This window comes from Camarhynchus parvulus, chromosome 24 (genome assembly GCF_901933205.1).
Source record: "Camarhynchus parvulus chromosome 24, STF_HiC, whole genome shotgun sequence".
NCBI classification, from domain to species: domain Eukaryota; kingdom Metazoa; phylum Chordata; class Aves; order Passeriformes; family Thraupidae; genus Camarhynchus; species Camarhynchus parvulus.
This window is the reverse complement of record NC_044594.1, coordinates 2,105,077-2,118,417: the sequence shown is the minus strand read 5'-3', so window position 1 is coordinate 2,118,417 and position 13,341 is coordinate 2,105,077. Positions and strand designations below refer to the sequence as shown.

General features: G+C 53.6%; 1 protein-coding gene across 1 annotated transcript in view; it reads left to right on the top strand.

Annotated features, from left to right (window-relative positions):
* The window catches only part of LOC115912995 (nectin-1-like), a 60,201-nt gene extending 52,385 nt beyond the window's left edge, over nucleotides 1-7,816 (top strand). The window contains 1 exon segment of the mRNA XM_030964819.1: nucleotides 7,230-7,816. Coding sequence (XP_030820679.1) covers nucleotides 7,230-7,771 — 542 coding nt within the window. The 3' untranslated portion in view covers nucleotides 7,772-7,816.
* The last annotated feature ends 5,525 nt before the right edge of the window (nucleotides 7,817-13,341 follow it).

The following is a 13,341-nucleotide window of genomic DNA, read 5'->3' as shown; positions in this document are numbered from 1 at the left end:
AGGGAAAGGCACTGCAAGAACAAAGCCCTTTGTGCCCAGCCCTGCCCAAGCACCCAAAACCAGGGCAAGGTCATGGCCAAAATCAGCTGCTGGGGAGTTGTCACCTCAGTGTTCCTGGGGCAGTGCCTGGTACAGGCTGAGCTGACTCCCTTTGGCAGCAGAGATCCATCCCACACAGTGTCCACAACCTTGGGGCACGTTTGAAACAGTGAGCAGAGCTTAAAAACCTCCAAGGTCAGCCCTCAGACACAGAGAAGGAGGTGGAAGAGGGGCTGAAGGAGACTTAGAGAGTGACAGGCTCTCACTTTCCATCCCTCCACAGCCTCTGTGTGCATTTCTTGCTGTCATCCTGCCTGTCCAGCCACCCCATGTCATTTGGGGCATCAGGACAGCAGGCACAGCCCTCTTTTTGTGTTTCCTGCCCATTTTTGATGTGTCTGAGCACCACAGTGACACTGAAGGTGGCTGCACCACCTCACCTGCACAGGCTCCTGCAGACACGAGGGGCTGTAGATTCCCCCCCTGGAATTTGGAATTGTCTCTTTTCCTGGTGCTTTTACAAAGGACTGGAGAAGATCATCCTTCTCAGGCTCCACCAGCACAGAGGAAGTGGGGGCTGGCAGGATTTTTGGGGTCGTGTTGGTGTCTGCCTGCCTGCAATCCCAGCTGGTTCCCAAAGGTCCTGGCAGTGGGGCTGAGGTTAAATGAGAGGGAATGAAGGGCACACCTACAGCTGCCCTGTGAGGAGGGATTAACAGCCAACCCCACAGGCCAGGCCTGCACCACATAATAAAAAAAAATCCTTTAATAATTCATGGGATCTGAATATGTTTATCCAGCTCTCCCTGAGGAGCGATTAGGCCGGTGCTGGGGAGGGCTCACCCTCCTCACTCAGCTATTACAGGTACATTTGTTTGGGTCTTGCAGGCAATTTAGGGATTGTCAGTGGACCACGAAACCTCTTTCAAGAGCTGCGTGCAATAAATGGAGTTCAATCTAGTGAGCAGCCAGCCTTGGGAGGAAAAAAAACAACACAGAAGGCTGATGCAGAGAAAAGCCTGCAGCAGCTTTACTCCTTTCTGTCTCCCTGTTCTCTCCCCCTTTTGCCACCCAAAATCTTCCCTCCAGGCCCCAGAGAGGGAAAGTGCTGGGCTGGTCCAGCCCCCTGATGGGGAGGGCAATTTGTTCAGAGGGAGAAGGCTGAATGCTTCTCCGAGAGTTATGGCGCATTAAAGAGATTGATAAGTGGAAATTTAATATTTTATTCCAGCAATCTGTTCCCCTAATAGCTTCTCCTGCCTTGCAGGACCTTTGTCAGTCTCAGGCAAGCCATGTAGTGTGACATGTAACTATTTATTACAGGCAGTGAATGACAGAGTAAAAGGTTGTGCTTATGGACTGCACGTGTGTGGTGATCCTGCACAGAGAGCTGGCCATGGATGTTCACCTGTGTGATCCCATTTATGTACTGGCCATGGATGTTCACCTGTGTGATCCCATCCTGGTCATGGATATTCACCTGTGTGATCCCAATCTGCATCCTGGCCATGGATATTCACCTGTGTGATCCCATTTGTGTCCTGGCCATGGATATTCACACCTGTGTGATCCCAATCTGCATCCTGGCCATGGATGTTCACACTGTATGGTCCTATGGTCATGGATATTTATGTGTGTGATCCTGTTTTTATCCTGGTCATGGGCATTAAAATGTGTGTGACCCCAATGGACATTCACACCATGGATATTCACACCTGTGTGATCCCATTTTCATCCTGCCTGTGGACATTCATGTGTGTGTGACCCCAATGGACATTCTCACCTGTGTGATCCCATTTTCGTCCTGCCCGTGGACATTCACACCTGTGTGATCCCATTTTTATTCTGCTTATGGAAATTTCCACCTGTGTGGTCCCATTTTTATCCTGCCCATGGATATTCCCACCTAAGACTCCCAGTTTTCAGCCTGGCCCTGGAAATGGTTTTCCCAGACCTGTGTGCACAGGGATGCCCTGCTGCACGGGGCGGGATGAAAAGGGGAATTTTGGGAAATGGGAATTTCTGCACAGGGCAGGAATAAAGCATTTGCATGTGGAAACGTCCATGGATTCATGAACATGGGCTTTTCTGGGTGCAGCAGAGCTTGTCCACACCCTGGCCCTGTGCAGGAGACATTCACCCACTTGTGCACTGGCTCCAGCCAGAGGAAGCACGAGGAGAAAGGAAAAAAAATGGCAAATGGACCTTTGAAGGAGACTCACAGAGCTGGGAGAGCAGGGAGAGCCTGTGCCAGCAGCTCTGCAGCCCTGGCCTTGGATGTGCTACAGGCTGGGGGGGAGGAAAAGCTGGCAGGGGTTGCTGACCCCCCCTGCTTGCTTGGCTCCCAGCAGGGAGTTATTTACACACCAGCAGCGCTCTCGTCCCGGCAAGGTCACTGCAAACAGCCCTGGGGCTCTCTGGAGCTGCTGCCACCCAGCACCAGGCTGGGAAAAGCCCTTTCTGGGAAGTCCTAAATGCCAATTCCTGCAGCAGGCGCTCCCAAAGCCAGGCAGATTTAGGTGGGAGGATGTGGGGCTGGGGGGGCCAAAGAGGAGCGAGCCCCAAGGCGGGGGGCTCTGGCTGATGCTAATCCTCCAGAGTGGCTGTGCATCCTGTCTGGTGGCATCTGTGCCAGCAGCCCCCACGGGAGCAGGGCTTGACTGGCAGGGGATGGGTGACCTGAGAGAGAGATTAAAGCCTAAGACACGTTTGGCATCTGGCCCAAGAGCTGTCACACTCTGAAAGGCCGGGGGCAGCTGCTCAACTGCTGGATTAGCTGCCAGTGGTTGTTCCATCCCCACCCGCCCTGCAAGAAGCCCTGGGAGGGAGAGGAAAGCTTGGAAAGCTGGAGATGGACATGGCAGAGGTGCAGGGGGGAGGGAGAAGGTCAGCAGTGCTCTGGGCTTCTCAAATTGCAGCTTTGTCCCGAGGTTTCTCCTTATCTTCCCTCATGTACATAACTTAACACACGAGCAAAGACTTGGGATAATTTGGCGTGGGCTGTTCCGGCAGGGAAAGTTTGCCATCAGCAGTCTGACTCCTGAACAAACCCTACAGGGTCATTTCTGTGTTTGCTGAGGCCATCTGGGAGCTGGGGAGCCCCGTGAATACGTTGGAATTCAGGTTCCTGTTCCTCCCTGGAGCTGCTGTTCACGTTGTGTGGATGTTTGGTTTCCCAAGGTAAAAGGAAATCCAGAGTGTTCCTCTGGAAGAGCTTGGGCTGACACACGTCCAGCAGATAATTCCTCATGGAGTTTGACATTTTCTTCAGTACCTGTGGCTACAGGGAGAATTTGGGCTGGTGGTGGCTTTTCCCTTGGTCCTTAGGATTGAGGGGAAAAGGATGGTGATGGGGCTTAAAGGAAAAACATGTCCACAGGAAGCAGTCTTTTAAAATATCCCAGCAGATGAGCAGAAGAGCTTTTGAAAGCTGATTTCCAGTGGATCTGCATATCACAGAAGAATTACTGGGTGTCTAAAAATACCCTTTTTCTGATCTGGGCTCTTCCTGCTCCTGGGAGCTGCCTCCTGTCCCTCTGGGTTCTCTGATGTCTAATGAGGTTTGGCTCCCACCTCTACCAAGGATCCCACTCCAGCCGTCTCCAGGAGCTTTCTGATAGGGATAATTTCAGCTCCTTCTGTCACACAGCACTAAAATTGGCCAGCAGGATCAAAAAAGCAGCAGATAAAGGATTGATGGACAGGTGTGATGATTTGCATACGCCTCATTTTTATTGAAAAACAGCCATTAAGAGAAAGATGGGATTCTTTCAAACCTGTACTTTTGAAGCCACTCTTGTGGTGGGAAGTTTGTGGCCTCGCTGCTGAGCCCTGGGCTGCTGCAGGAAGAGGGCAGGAGATGCCTGGAGCCTTGCAAAGGGATCAAAGGGAACCTGTGGGCTGGGCCACGTGCCAGGCTGAGCCCGGGGTGATCTCCTGCCCCTCTGCCTGCTCTCCCAGCTGCTGTCCCCGAGGTCTGGCTGCTGGCACAGGGACAGGAAGCTGGGCTGAATGCAACAGCTGGCAGAGCTGGGCACGGGCAGATAGTGTTGCTGCTTTAATTCCTATTCATACAGCACTCCCTCTTTTTGTAAGGGCTGGGGGGTGGCGGAGGGGGGAGGCTTTTCATGCTGGCATTAAAGCCTGGCTTGTTCCCCCTCCCTCGGCTCCGCTGTCTCCTGTTTCTCCAGGCTGCTTTTCACAGGGGCTTTAATTCTCTCCAGACTCTTCCTAATGGATTTTTCACATGGGGCACGCTCAGGGTTCCAGAAATTTCACGCCCCCCCCTTTGGACACAAAAAAAGAGGATTCCTTTTCCCACACTTCCCCCTCTCCCCTTGGTGCTGCTCTGTTTGAAACGGGGTGGGATCCCAGTTTGTGGGATTGGTGGATATCAGCGGATCCGGATGCGGGGACAGGTGACACGCTGGTCCCCGCTCACCACCTGCCATGCCGAGGCACCTTGTCCCAGGGCACAGCCCCTCCTTCCTTCCCGGGAACAGGGAAGTGCCCACCCTGCTCCGGAGCCAGCGCGGGTCTGTGCCGCCATCCAGTGGCAGTGCCGGGCTCTGGAGGGGCCGGACCCCCTCCTGCCCCAGCACTGACCCACCCCAGGGTCACCCCTGACCCCCAGAGCCCCCCTTGGCCCGGTGCTGGAGGGAGGATGAGGAGGGAGGAAGCTCTGTGGGTGAGGAGGGAGTGATTTGATCTTCCCCCTGTGTTCCTTCTTTCTTTCTTTCTTGCAGCCCACAGTCTGGGTTTGTGTCTTCTGGCATGGGAACGGAGGGTGGGGATGGGATGGGGGGAGAAAATAGTTCCTTGCCTGAGCAACTTGTGAAATCCACCAGGGATGGATGGATGGATGGATGGATGGATGGATGGATGGATGGATGGATGGATGGATGGATGGATGGATGTGTTCCTGCTCATGTCCACAGTGTTGGCAGTGCCACGGGGGTGGCGAGTACTACATCAGAGGTGGGCAGCACAAAGGGCAGGGGAAAAATAAATATCTGCTGAGAAAGGTAGGAAAACATCCCCCCCTTTTTCTTCATGCTTCCAACCTGGACTGTCAATGAGGCTTTTGCCAGGAAAGTGGGCCAAGCTCCTTCAGAAGTCAGGCACAGCCTTCGCCTCTCAGATCTGTTCTCAGAGCTGGGAGGCAGAGGGATCTGTGTGGTTTGGGGGATCTGCACACCACGTCTGGGTTTTTTTAGGCTGGGTTTTGGGGCCTGTGAGGCCATACACAGAGTCAGCCTTGCTGTAGGGAACAGCAGGGTGAGAGGAGGCTTTGGGAAAATGAAAGATTGATCCCATGGGGACTTGCTGGGCTTCCCCTGCTCCCACTCAGCCTCCAGGTCTCCTCTGATCCATGCACAGCTTTGGGAATTGGGCACCACAGAGGCTGGGACAGCAAGGAGCAGCCCCAGGGGGAGGCTTGGGCAGGGGCAGAGGGAGCAGTGTGGGTGTTGTGTGGTTGAAGCTGAGCCCTCAGCAGGCAGGACCACGAGGGGACGGACGTGACTGTCCCTGGTGTCCCTGCAGAGAGGTTCTGCATTAACCAGCTGGCTGGGACAGGCCCTCTGTTGATGCAACATGTGGCTTTGGCTTTCCACAGCCCAGCCCCGGCTCTCCGTGCTGCAAGACATGCTCTTGCTGCTTCCCTAAGGCTGTCTTTGGGAAAAAATGCTGGCTCCTGCCTGCACAGCATCCTGCTCCTCATTCTGGCTGCAGCAGGGACCCTCCATCTGTCCCCCAGCCCACTCTGCCCAGTGGGCTGCTCTCTGTGTGGGTTCAGCCTCGGGAGGCTCTGCTCCAGGCAAGTCAGCACTGCAGAAACCAAGATGCCGTTGTTGGGTTGATGTTTCAGGAAAGGCAGGAATTAATCATCTTCCAGGCACAAAAAAAACCCTAAAATATTTATGGCTCAGGCCAGCAATTGCTCGAATTCAGTGCCCTTGTCCAAAACCTGCAGCTGTTGCAGTGCCTTCACTTGGGGGAAGCTCCTTTGTCCCTTCTCCCTCAGTGGCTGGGCTAAGCTGTGCCAGCAGGGACATGGAGGGGGGTGGGCAGCAGTCACTGCCTCTCATCCCTTTGGGATCTGCTGCCTCTGAGCCCCCCACAACCCTGGCTGTGCTCAGGGATGCTGACTTTGCGGCTGGGTCTGGGTTGGCAGAGAGGAGGAGGTGGGTTGGAGGAGGCTCCAGGGTTGGCAGAGAGGCCTTGGAGGTGGTAAAAGCACTGGGAGAGTCTCATGTGCAAAAACAGGGCATTAAGAGGGCACCTGCTGCCTGAATTGGGAGGCAGGAGAAGGGCTGAGACAAGCATGTGGTGTTTAATGCCTGCTGGACACGGATGTTCAACAGGCTCTGAGCTCAGCCAGGGGCTGTACCTGTGCCCAGGAAGGCTGATTGAAGTCCTGCCTCAAACTTTATCTGTGCCAAAGTGTAGGTGTTGAACTGCATGAAAGAGAAGAGAGCTGCTTTATCATCTCTTTCTTCTGCCTCCTTTTATTTATTTTTTTTTTAAATAGGTCAGGGTAGGAGCAAGATTAGCAGGAGGAGTGGCACTGTGCTGGCCAGGGAAGGGGAAGAAGCAGTGGGAGGGCTGTGTCCTCGTGCTGCAGGGTCAGCACAAGGGGTCAGGAGCCAGCAGGGCTCTGAGCAGCCACAGGGCACCTGTGGGTGGGGGATCACAAGGTGCTGCTGCCTTGGTTCTAATCTGGGCTGGGCTGTGAGGAGAGGGCTGCAGAGCTGGTGGCACCTGCCTATGCCCACCCTCGGGTGGGCTTTGGGGTTTGCTCCCTGTCAGGAGCGCTCTCAGGGAAGCTGGAATTCTGTCAGCTGGTAAAACGGAGCGCGTCCGGACTCACGACTCGGGGCTGGTGGGATCTGAGCACGCCTGGAGCCACCAGGAGGGCTGGGGAGGGTAAACCACTGCTTCCAGCCTGCTGGGCTCCTGCATGAGGCTTGGCCAGCTTGGCACGGCACCTTCCCCTTGCTGAGGCAGAGCTGACCCCGTGAGGACACCCCTCTTCCCCTTTCCCCAGTTTTTCCCTTCCCTGTTCCTTGCCCTCATCTTCCCACCCCCTCACCCCCCCGGCCCAAACTGGCAATGAGAGCATGGAGGGGAGGGCGCGTTTCCGCATGGTTTGACACTGTTCCCCCTTCCATCTGTCTTTTCCTACCCAGAATTTCCCTACACCCCGTCTCCAATCGATGATCACAAATCCATGGTGCAGCCGAACATCCCCACACCGGTGATTGGGGGCATAGTGGGAGGCGTCTCGCTGGTCCTGCTGGTGGCCGTGGTGCTCTTTGTGGTACTCCGGCGCCGGCGTCACACCTTCAAGGGTGACTACAGCACAAAGAAGCACGTGTACGGCAACGGCTACAGCAAGGCTGGCATCCCACAGCACCACCCCCCCATGGCCCAGAACCTGCAGTACCCCGACGACTCGGACGACGAGAAGAAGCCGGGCCCCTTGGGCGGCAGCACCTACGAGGACGAGGATGAGGATGCGGGAGGAGAGCGCAAGCTGGGCGGCCCCAAAGCCTACGAGGAGGATGCCAAGAGGCCTTACTTCACCGTGGACGAGGGCGAGGCCCACCCTGAACCTTACGACGAGAGGACACTCGGCTTCCAGTATGACCCCGAGCAGCTCGACCTGGCCGAGAACATGGTGTCGCAGAACGACGGCTCTTTTATTTCCAAAAAGGAGTGGTACGTGTAGCTCCACGCCCCTCTGCTACACTCACACACCCTCACACACACTCACAAATGCTCACCAACGATGCCCTCCCTCCCCTGCATCCCTCCCGCGCACGCCCTGGCCCCGCACAGACTTTTTGGATGCTGGGGGCCAGCGGGGAGGGAGGGTGGCTTTGCTTACGGATCATTTTTTGGGGAGGGGGGCGGGGCTCGTGCGGGAGGGCAGGGCGGGAGGTCGGGTAATTATTTTCTCTCGGTTTTGGTTTTTGGCTTTTTAATTTCTCTCTCTTCGACGACTTTCGTCCCCTTCTGTGGTGTTTGTATTGGTCGGTGGCTTAGGTGTTACTCTTTGCTTTAACGACTGTTGCCCAGCCTGTATATTACACTCTGTTTGTGTCTTCATGTCTCAGAGTGCCCTTCCCTCCCCGAGGCTTCCTCCTCCCACTCCCACCCCCCTGAAACACTGGAAATTTGTTTGTATGTTGTCTTCTTTGTTTGTTTTTTAACCTTGGGAGGGGGGCAGGTGGGCTGTCCGTAGGACAGAGGCCAGGAGAATTTTATGGCAATGGAAACATAGGTGCCATTATCAGGTGAATGGATTTTGGGTTTTTTTTTTCCCCTAATCACTTTTTTTTTTTTTTTTGGTGGGGTCTGGGTGACATTCCCATTGCCTGCTGCACACCTGGAGAGAACCACACTCAGTTTTTAATGACTCAATAAAAGGAAAATGAGGAGAAAGGAGGGAAAAAAACACCCTAGACCAAACCCCAGGTGTAGGGGCTGATAGCAGAGCAGGGAAACAAAACTGCCATTTTCCTCCTACAATTTATTATCGCCTGGCTTTTCATTTCTCTGTCTTTGTTTGAGTGTTCTTTTAAACGAAAGAAAAGGAGTATTTATTGCTGACACTTTTCCCCCCTGTGATGGCTCAGAGAAAGGCTGGCTCTTTTTGTTCTTGTCGCTGTTGTTGTCGCTGGTACCAGCCACAGAGCAGCTCACTGGGGCACCCCTGTGCCGGGCACATCCACTGGGGAAGGGACCAACTGAGGACACTTTGCTTCCACACATTCACTGCCTTCAGCTCTGCTCTGCACACCCAGGCAGGGCAGGACCAGCCCCTGAGGTTTATTTTATTATACCACTAAGACTTAATTGTCATGTGTTTACACTTTATTTTTTATTTTGGTCAGAGCATGGGGGTGCTCTCTCTCTCCTCTCTCTCTCTCTCTCTCTCCTAGCAACAACCCCAGCCCGTGGCTGCACCACGTAGGTGGCATTGATTGCCACTTTTCCAATATCACATCCCTCTCCTGAGCACAGGCTTGGCAGACAGGGTAGGAGGGATTGAGTCTGGGGTATTGATCTTTCCCTCCTTGCCTTGAGCCACGGCGTTGTGCTGGGGAGGTTTGGATTGCTGCTATCTCTGCTCTGTGAATAAATGGGATTCCAGACTTCAGGGCCCTCTGTCTCACACCGACCATCTCCAAATTAGATTCACTGGGTTGGGGCTTATTTTTCTTCTTGTGGGTTATATTTTTTTTTTTTAATTCGATGTATAAATAAATCTTTTGTTTGAAAAGAAATCCCCAGTTTTCTGAGCTGTATTATCATGCACATCTAAAAATAGCAGGACTAATTCTCCTCCTGCCTTACCCGCTGGGTTTTGTTCCACAGCAGTTATCCTGCTGCAGAAAGGGAGGAGGCTGGAGAGGCAGAGCCACACAGATGAATCAAGGTCAGATCTCTGATCCAGGCAGCCTCCAAAGCTTTCCCTTCCTGTGAGGTGCTCGGTGCAGACCACAGCTCTGATTGCATTATTGGGGTAGGGCAGTGGGCAATCCAATTGTAGGGCTGTAATCTCTCTGCTGTTCCTGCCAGCCCCTCAGGCTTCCTGGCTCCTGGCACCACAGCCACATGCCACAGGAAGGATGCTCTGTGTCCTCTCAGAGCCAGGGCAGGCAGAAATTCCCTGGACAGCCCCATGCCACAGGAAGGATGCTCTGTTCAAGCCAGGCACAGAAATTCCCTGACAGCCCCATCCACAGGAAGGATGCTCTGTGTCCTCTCAGAGCCAGGGCAGGCAGAAATTCCCTGGACAGCCCCATGCCACAGGAAGGATGCTCTGTGTCCTCTCAGAGCCAGGGCAGGCAGAAATTCCCTGGACAGCCCCATGCCACAGGAAGGCTGCTCTGTGTCCTCTCAGAGCAGGGCAGGCCGAGATTCCCTTGGGATCCCTCAGGCTCAACCATCCCACTGCCACCAGGAGCACCCTGCTAGCAGGAAAGCCCCCAATAAAGGGAATAAAAACCTCTTAACATCTCTCCAAAGCTCTGATTAGTGATGATTAGGGATGGGAATGACTTCCCTCCAGTGCCTTGGGAGAGCAGCACACACAGGGCTTTGATTCCCCCAGAGGGAGAGCCTGTAATCTGGCTCAGTGTGTGGTGCAGGGAGAATTCCCAACAAAGTCCATCTCTGGAGTGAATAATCCTTCAGATCTGAGCCCCTGGGAACAGGATGGTGACAGTGCCACACCAGGCTCTGGGCAGGCATCAGCAGGCACCTGTGAGATCAGTGGCACAGAGCCTGCCCTGCAGATTTCCCCAGCACAGGCACACCCTCTGGGGGGGTGGCTGTGAAAGAAAACAGTCTTTTATATAAAATCTGCAGGGTCCAGCAGGGATTCTTCACATTGAGGCCACTGCTCAGGTCTGGGCAATTCCCACCAGGCTGACCCCACAGCTCTGTGTCCTAAAAACAAAGGTGCCAAGGCTGGCATGAGGGCCTGGGAGAGGTCAGGGCTGCTCCCAAATTCAGGGGTGGCCAAAGGAACCCTAAGAAATCTGCTTTGGGAGTTATTAGCTTGCCTTTGAAGGTGTCATTTTTGGAGCTGTAGCCTCCTTGGCTTATTTATTTCCCATTCACACACTGAATGAGGGCTCAAAACCCCAGTGGGAGCCAGGGAAAGGAAAGGAGGGAGTGGAGCAATGTGGGATTTCCATTCTAGAGCCTGTGCACCATTCCCTTCCTGCTGCAGCACTTTTTCCTGCCCTTTTTGCACCAGCCCAAATTTAGGACTTAGCTCAGCCACTTACCTGCTCAGAGTGGTTCAGAAAAGGGGTCAAATGATCATTTTTCATCCAAAATCTGCAGTGGAAGATCCTTAGACAGCTTTGCCTGGCACAGCAGCGAGGCACCCTGCGAGTTCAAGGCTCAGTGCTGCATTTCTCTCATCCTTGAGCTCCTCAGCATTGCTCCCCTGGTGCAATTATCACCACAGCCGTGGAGAAATGCCACCTCTGTGCTGTCATTTGCTTCTTGCTGTCCCTTGCAAGGTCATCTGAATGGCCAGGAGACTCTTGGGGGGGTAATTAGCCGAGTGATTAGCCATTAATCCATAGCAAGGTGGAAGAGAAAAGAAGTGTGGGGGAAGAAAATCAGATTGATGCTTCATCTGAGAGCTGTTTTGGTCCAGTAATAGCATCACTGCCTTCTCTGGGTTAAATTGCTCTGAGGGGACCCTTGAAGGGAATTAGATGAGTTTTTCCAGCGTCATCAAGCAGAAAGTGATCCCTGCTCCCACCTGAGTGCAGGGGTGAGCTCAGGAGAGAGCTCAAAGTGAACCACGTGCGTGCTGCAGGGAAGGGATGGGCTGGGGCTGTGCAGGGCTCAGCTGATGCTCTGCTGATGGTGACACCTGTCCCTTTGTGCCCCAATTGTCCCTCAGAGGGCAGATTCTGCCAGGCTGGAGCGCCACACATGAGCTGGGCCACCTCTCTGGGACCCTCAAGTGAAAAATGCCCTGCTTCTCCCACCCCCCTTTCATCAGAGGTGGAAAATGCCCCAGTGGGACCTGGCAAGGAGCGAGTGGGAGCTTCCAGCTGGGAGAGGGGAGCTGTCCTCTCCAGCTCGGTGCTAGGGAGCTGCTGCTGGGCAGGAAATGTCCCATTTCACACCAGTCCCAAAGTGGTGTGGCCCCCCAGGGTTGGGGTTCTGCCTTCACCCTGCTGGGGCTGGGGGTCAGTGCCTCATCCCCTCCCCTGGCAGGGATCCCTGGCCAGGAACAGACACATCAGCCTGGTGCTTTTCCCTTTTCCCAGCCTCATCCTGCACAACAAAGCCTGTGGTACCTCAGGGTGGCTGGGGAAGCTGAGCAGGCAGTGGGAGAGGCCACTGACCCAAAATTCAGGTGAATTTGGGCCAATCCCTCATTTCCTTCCCGGTGTGAATTCAGGGAGCTGTGCAAGCAAACAGAGCTGTGTCACAGCCCACAACGAGCCTGTGCTTTATGTACAAAGACACCCCAGCTGTTTCCCTGCTGGGGCTTTTCTCTAGCATTATTCATTGCAATTCACCCTGGTGATGTTATTTTCCCTTATTTAATTACCAGGTTTGTTGATTTTTTTCCCCCCCTCTTAAATCATTTTCATTCAAGCAGGAAAAAAAAAAACCAAAAAAAAACAAAACAACCTGAAGATTTCCTCATGAAATAAATCAACAAACTGAGATGGTTGCACCAAATTGACTGCAAAGACATGAGGGACAAAGGGAGCCATTTTCCTGATGTTGAGTCAAAAAGAAACACAACAACAGTTCGGCAAAAATCAGGGAGGGTTAGGGAGAGAGAGACTCCGAAGATTGATCTCGAGGCAATCAGAGGAGGGAGTGGGATTGGAGCGGGGCTGCTGCTCTGCTTGCCTCCTTCCCTCTGCCCTGCACAAGCTCACACACGCACACACACACAGACTTTTGGGGTCTGGGGAGCAGATTAGGTGGAGGGAAAAACCCCATGGGCCTTGTGGGGCTCAGCTGTGTCATTCCTGTAGGCTCTGAGCTTCCCGGGGTGGAAATGGGGTTAATCCCAGCAGGTTTAAACCCGGAAAGAAAGAAATTTAAACTTTTGAGTTTCCCTCCAGCTGTGCTGTTGCAGCACTGAAGTTTGGGGTCTGTGCAGGCTGTGGGGACAGGGGACACTGCCAGCATGGTGTGGCTGCTGCCTGTTCCTGCCTGTTCTTTGCTGATGAGGTGTGGAACAGCCCCTCACCCTGCGCTCCCTCCGTCCCCTTCACCCCAAGGAAATCTGCTGCCTGTTTGGGCTTTTCCCTGAGGTGAGCAGGGGAACCCTTGCAGGGTGTGAAGGTCCTGGGTGCTTCCCATGCATCCCAAACTCACCCAGAGTGGGGCCCAGGGCAGAGGGGCTGGGGGAGAGCAGGGGGGCTCAGCCCATCAGCAAGGCAAAGAAAGCCAAGCCTAAAGCTGAGCTTGGATTTGGGACTGGGGCATTCCCCTGGGTGAATGTAAGGAGCACACGGAGTCAGATCCTCTGCTCTTGGTGGAGGGGCTCTCCTTGAGGGTCTGGATTTTCTTTTCTTTGGCCTTTCTCTTTTTTTAAAACATGATTCCTCAGCTCCAGTGATTTTATCTCTTTTTCTTCATCCTCTGGCTGTAATGATCATTGTGGAATTAAAACTGCAGACAGACAAACAAACAACCCCAACCCCACTTTTTTTTTTTCTTTTATTTCTTTTTTTTTTTATTTTGTAATCTGTGTTGTAAGTGCTTTTGTAAAAAATAAAAATAAAAATAATAATA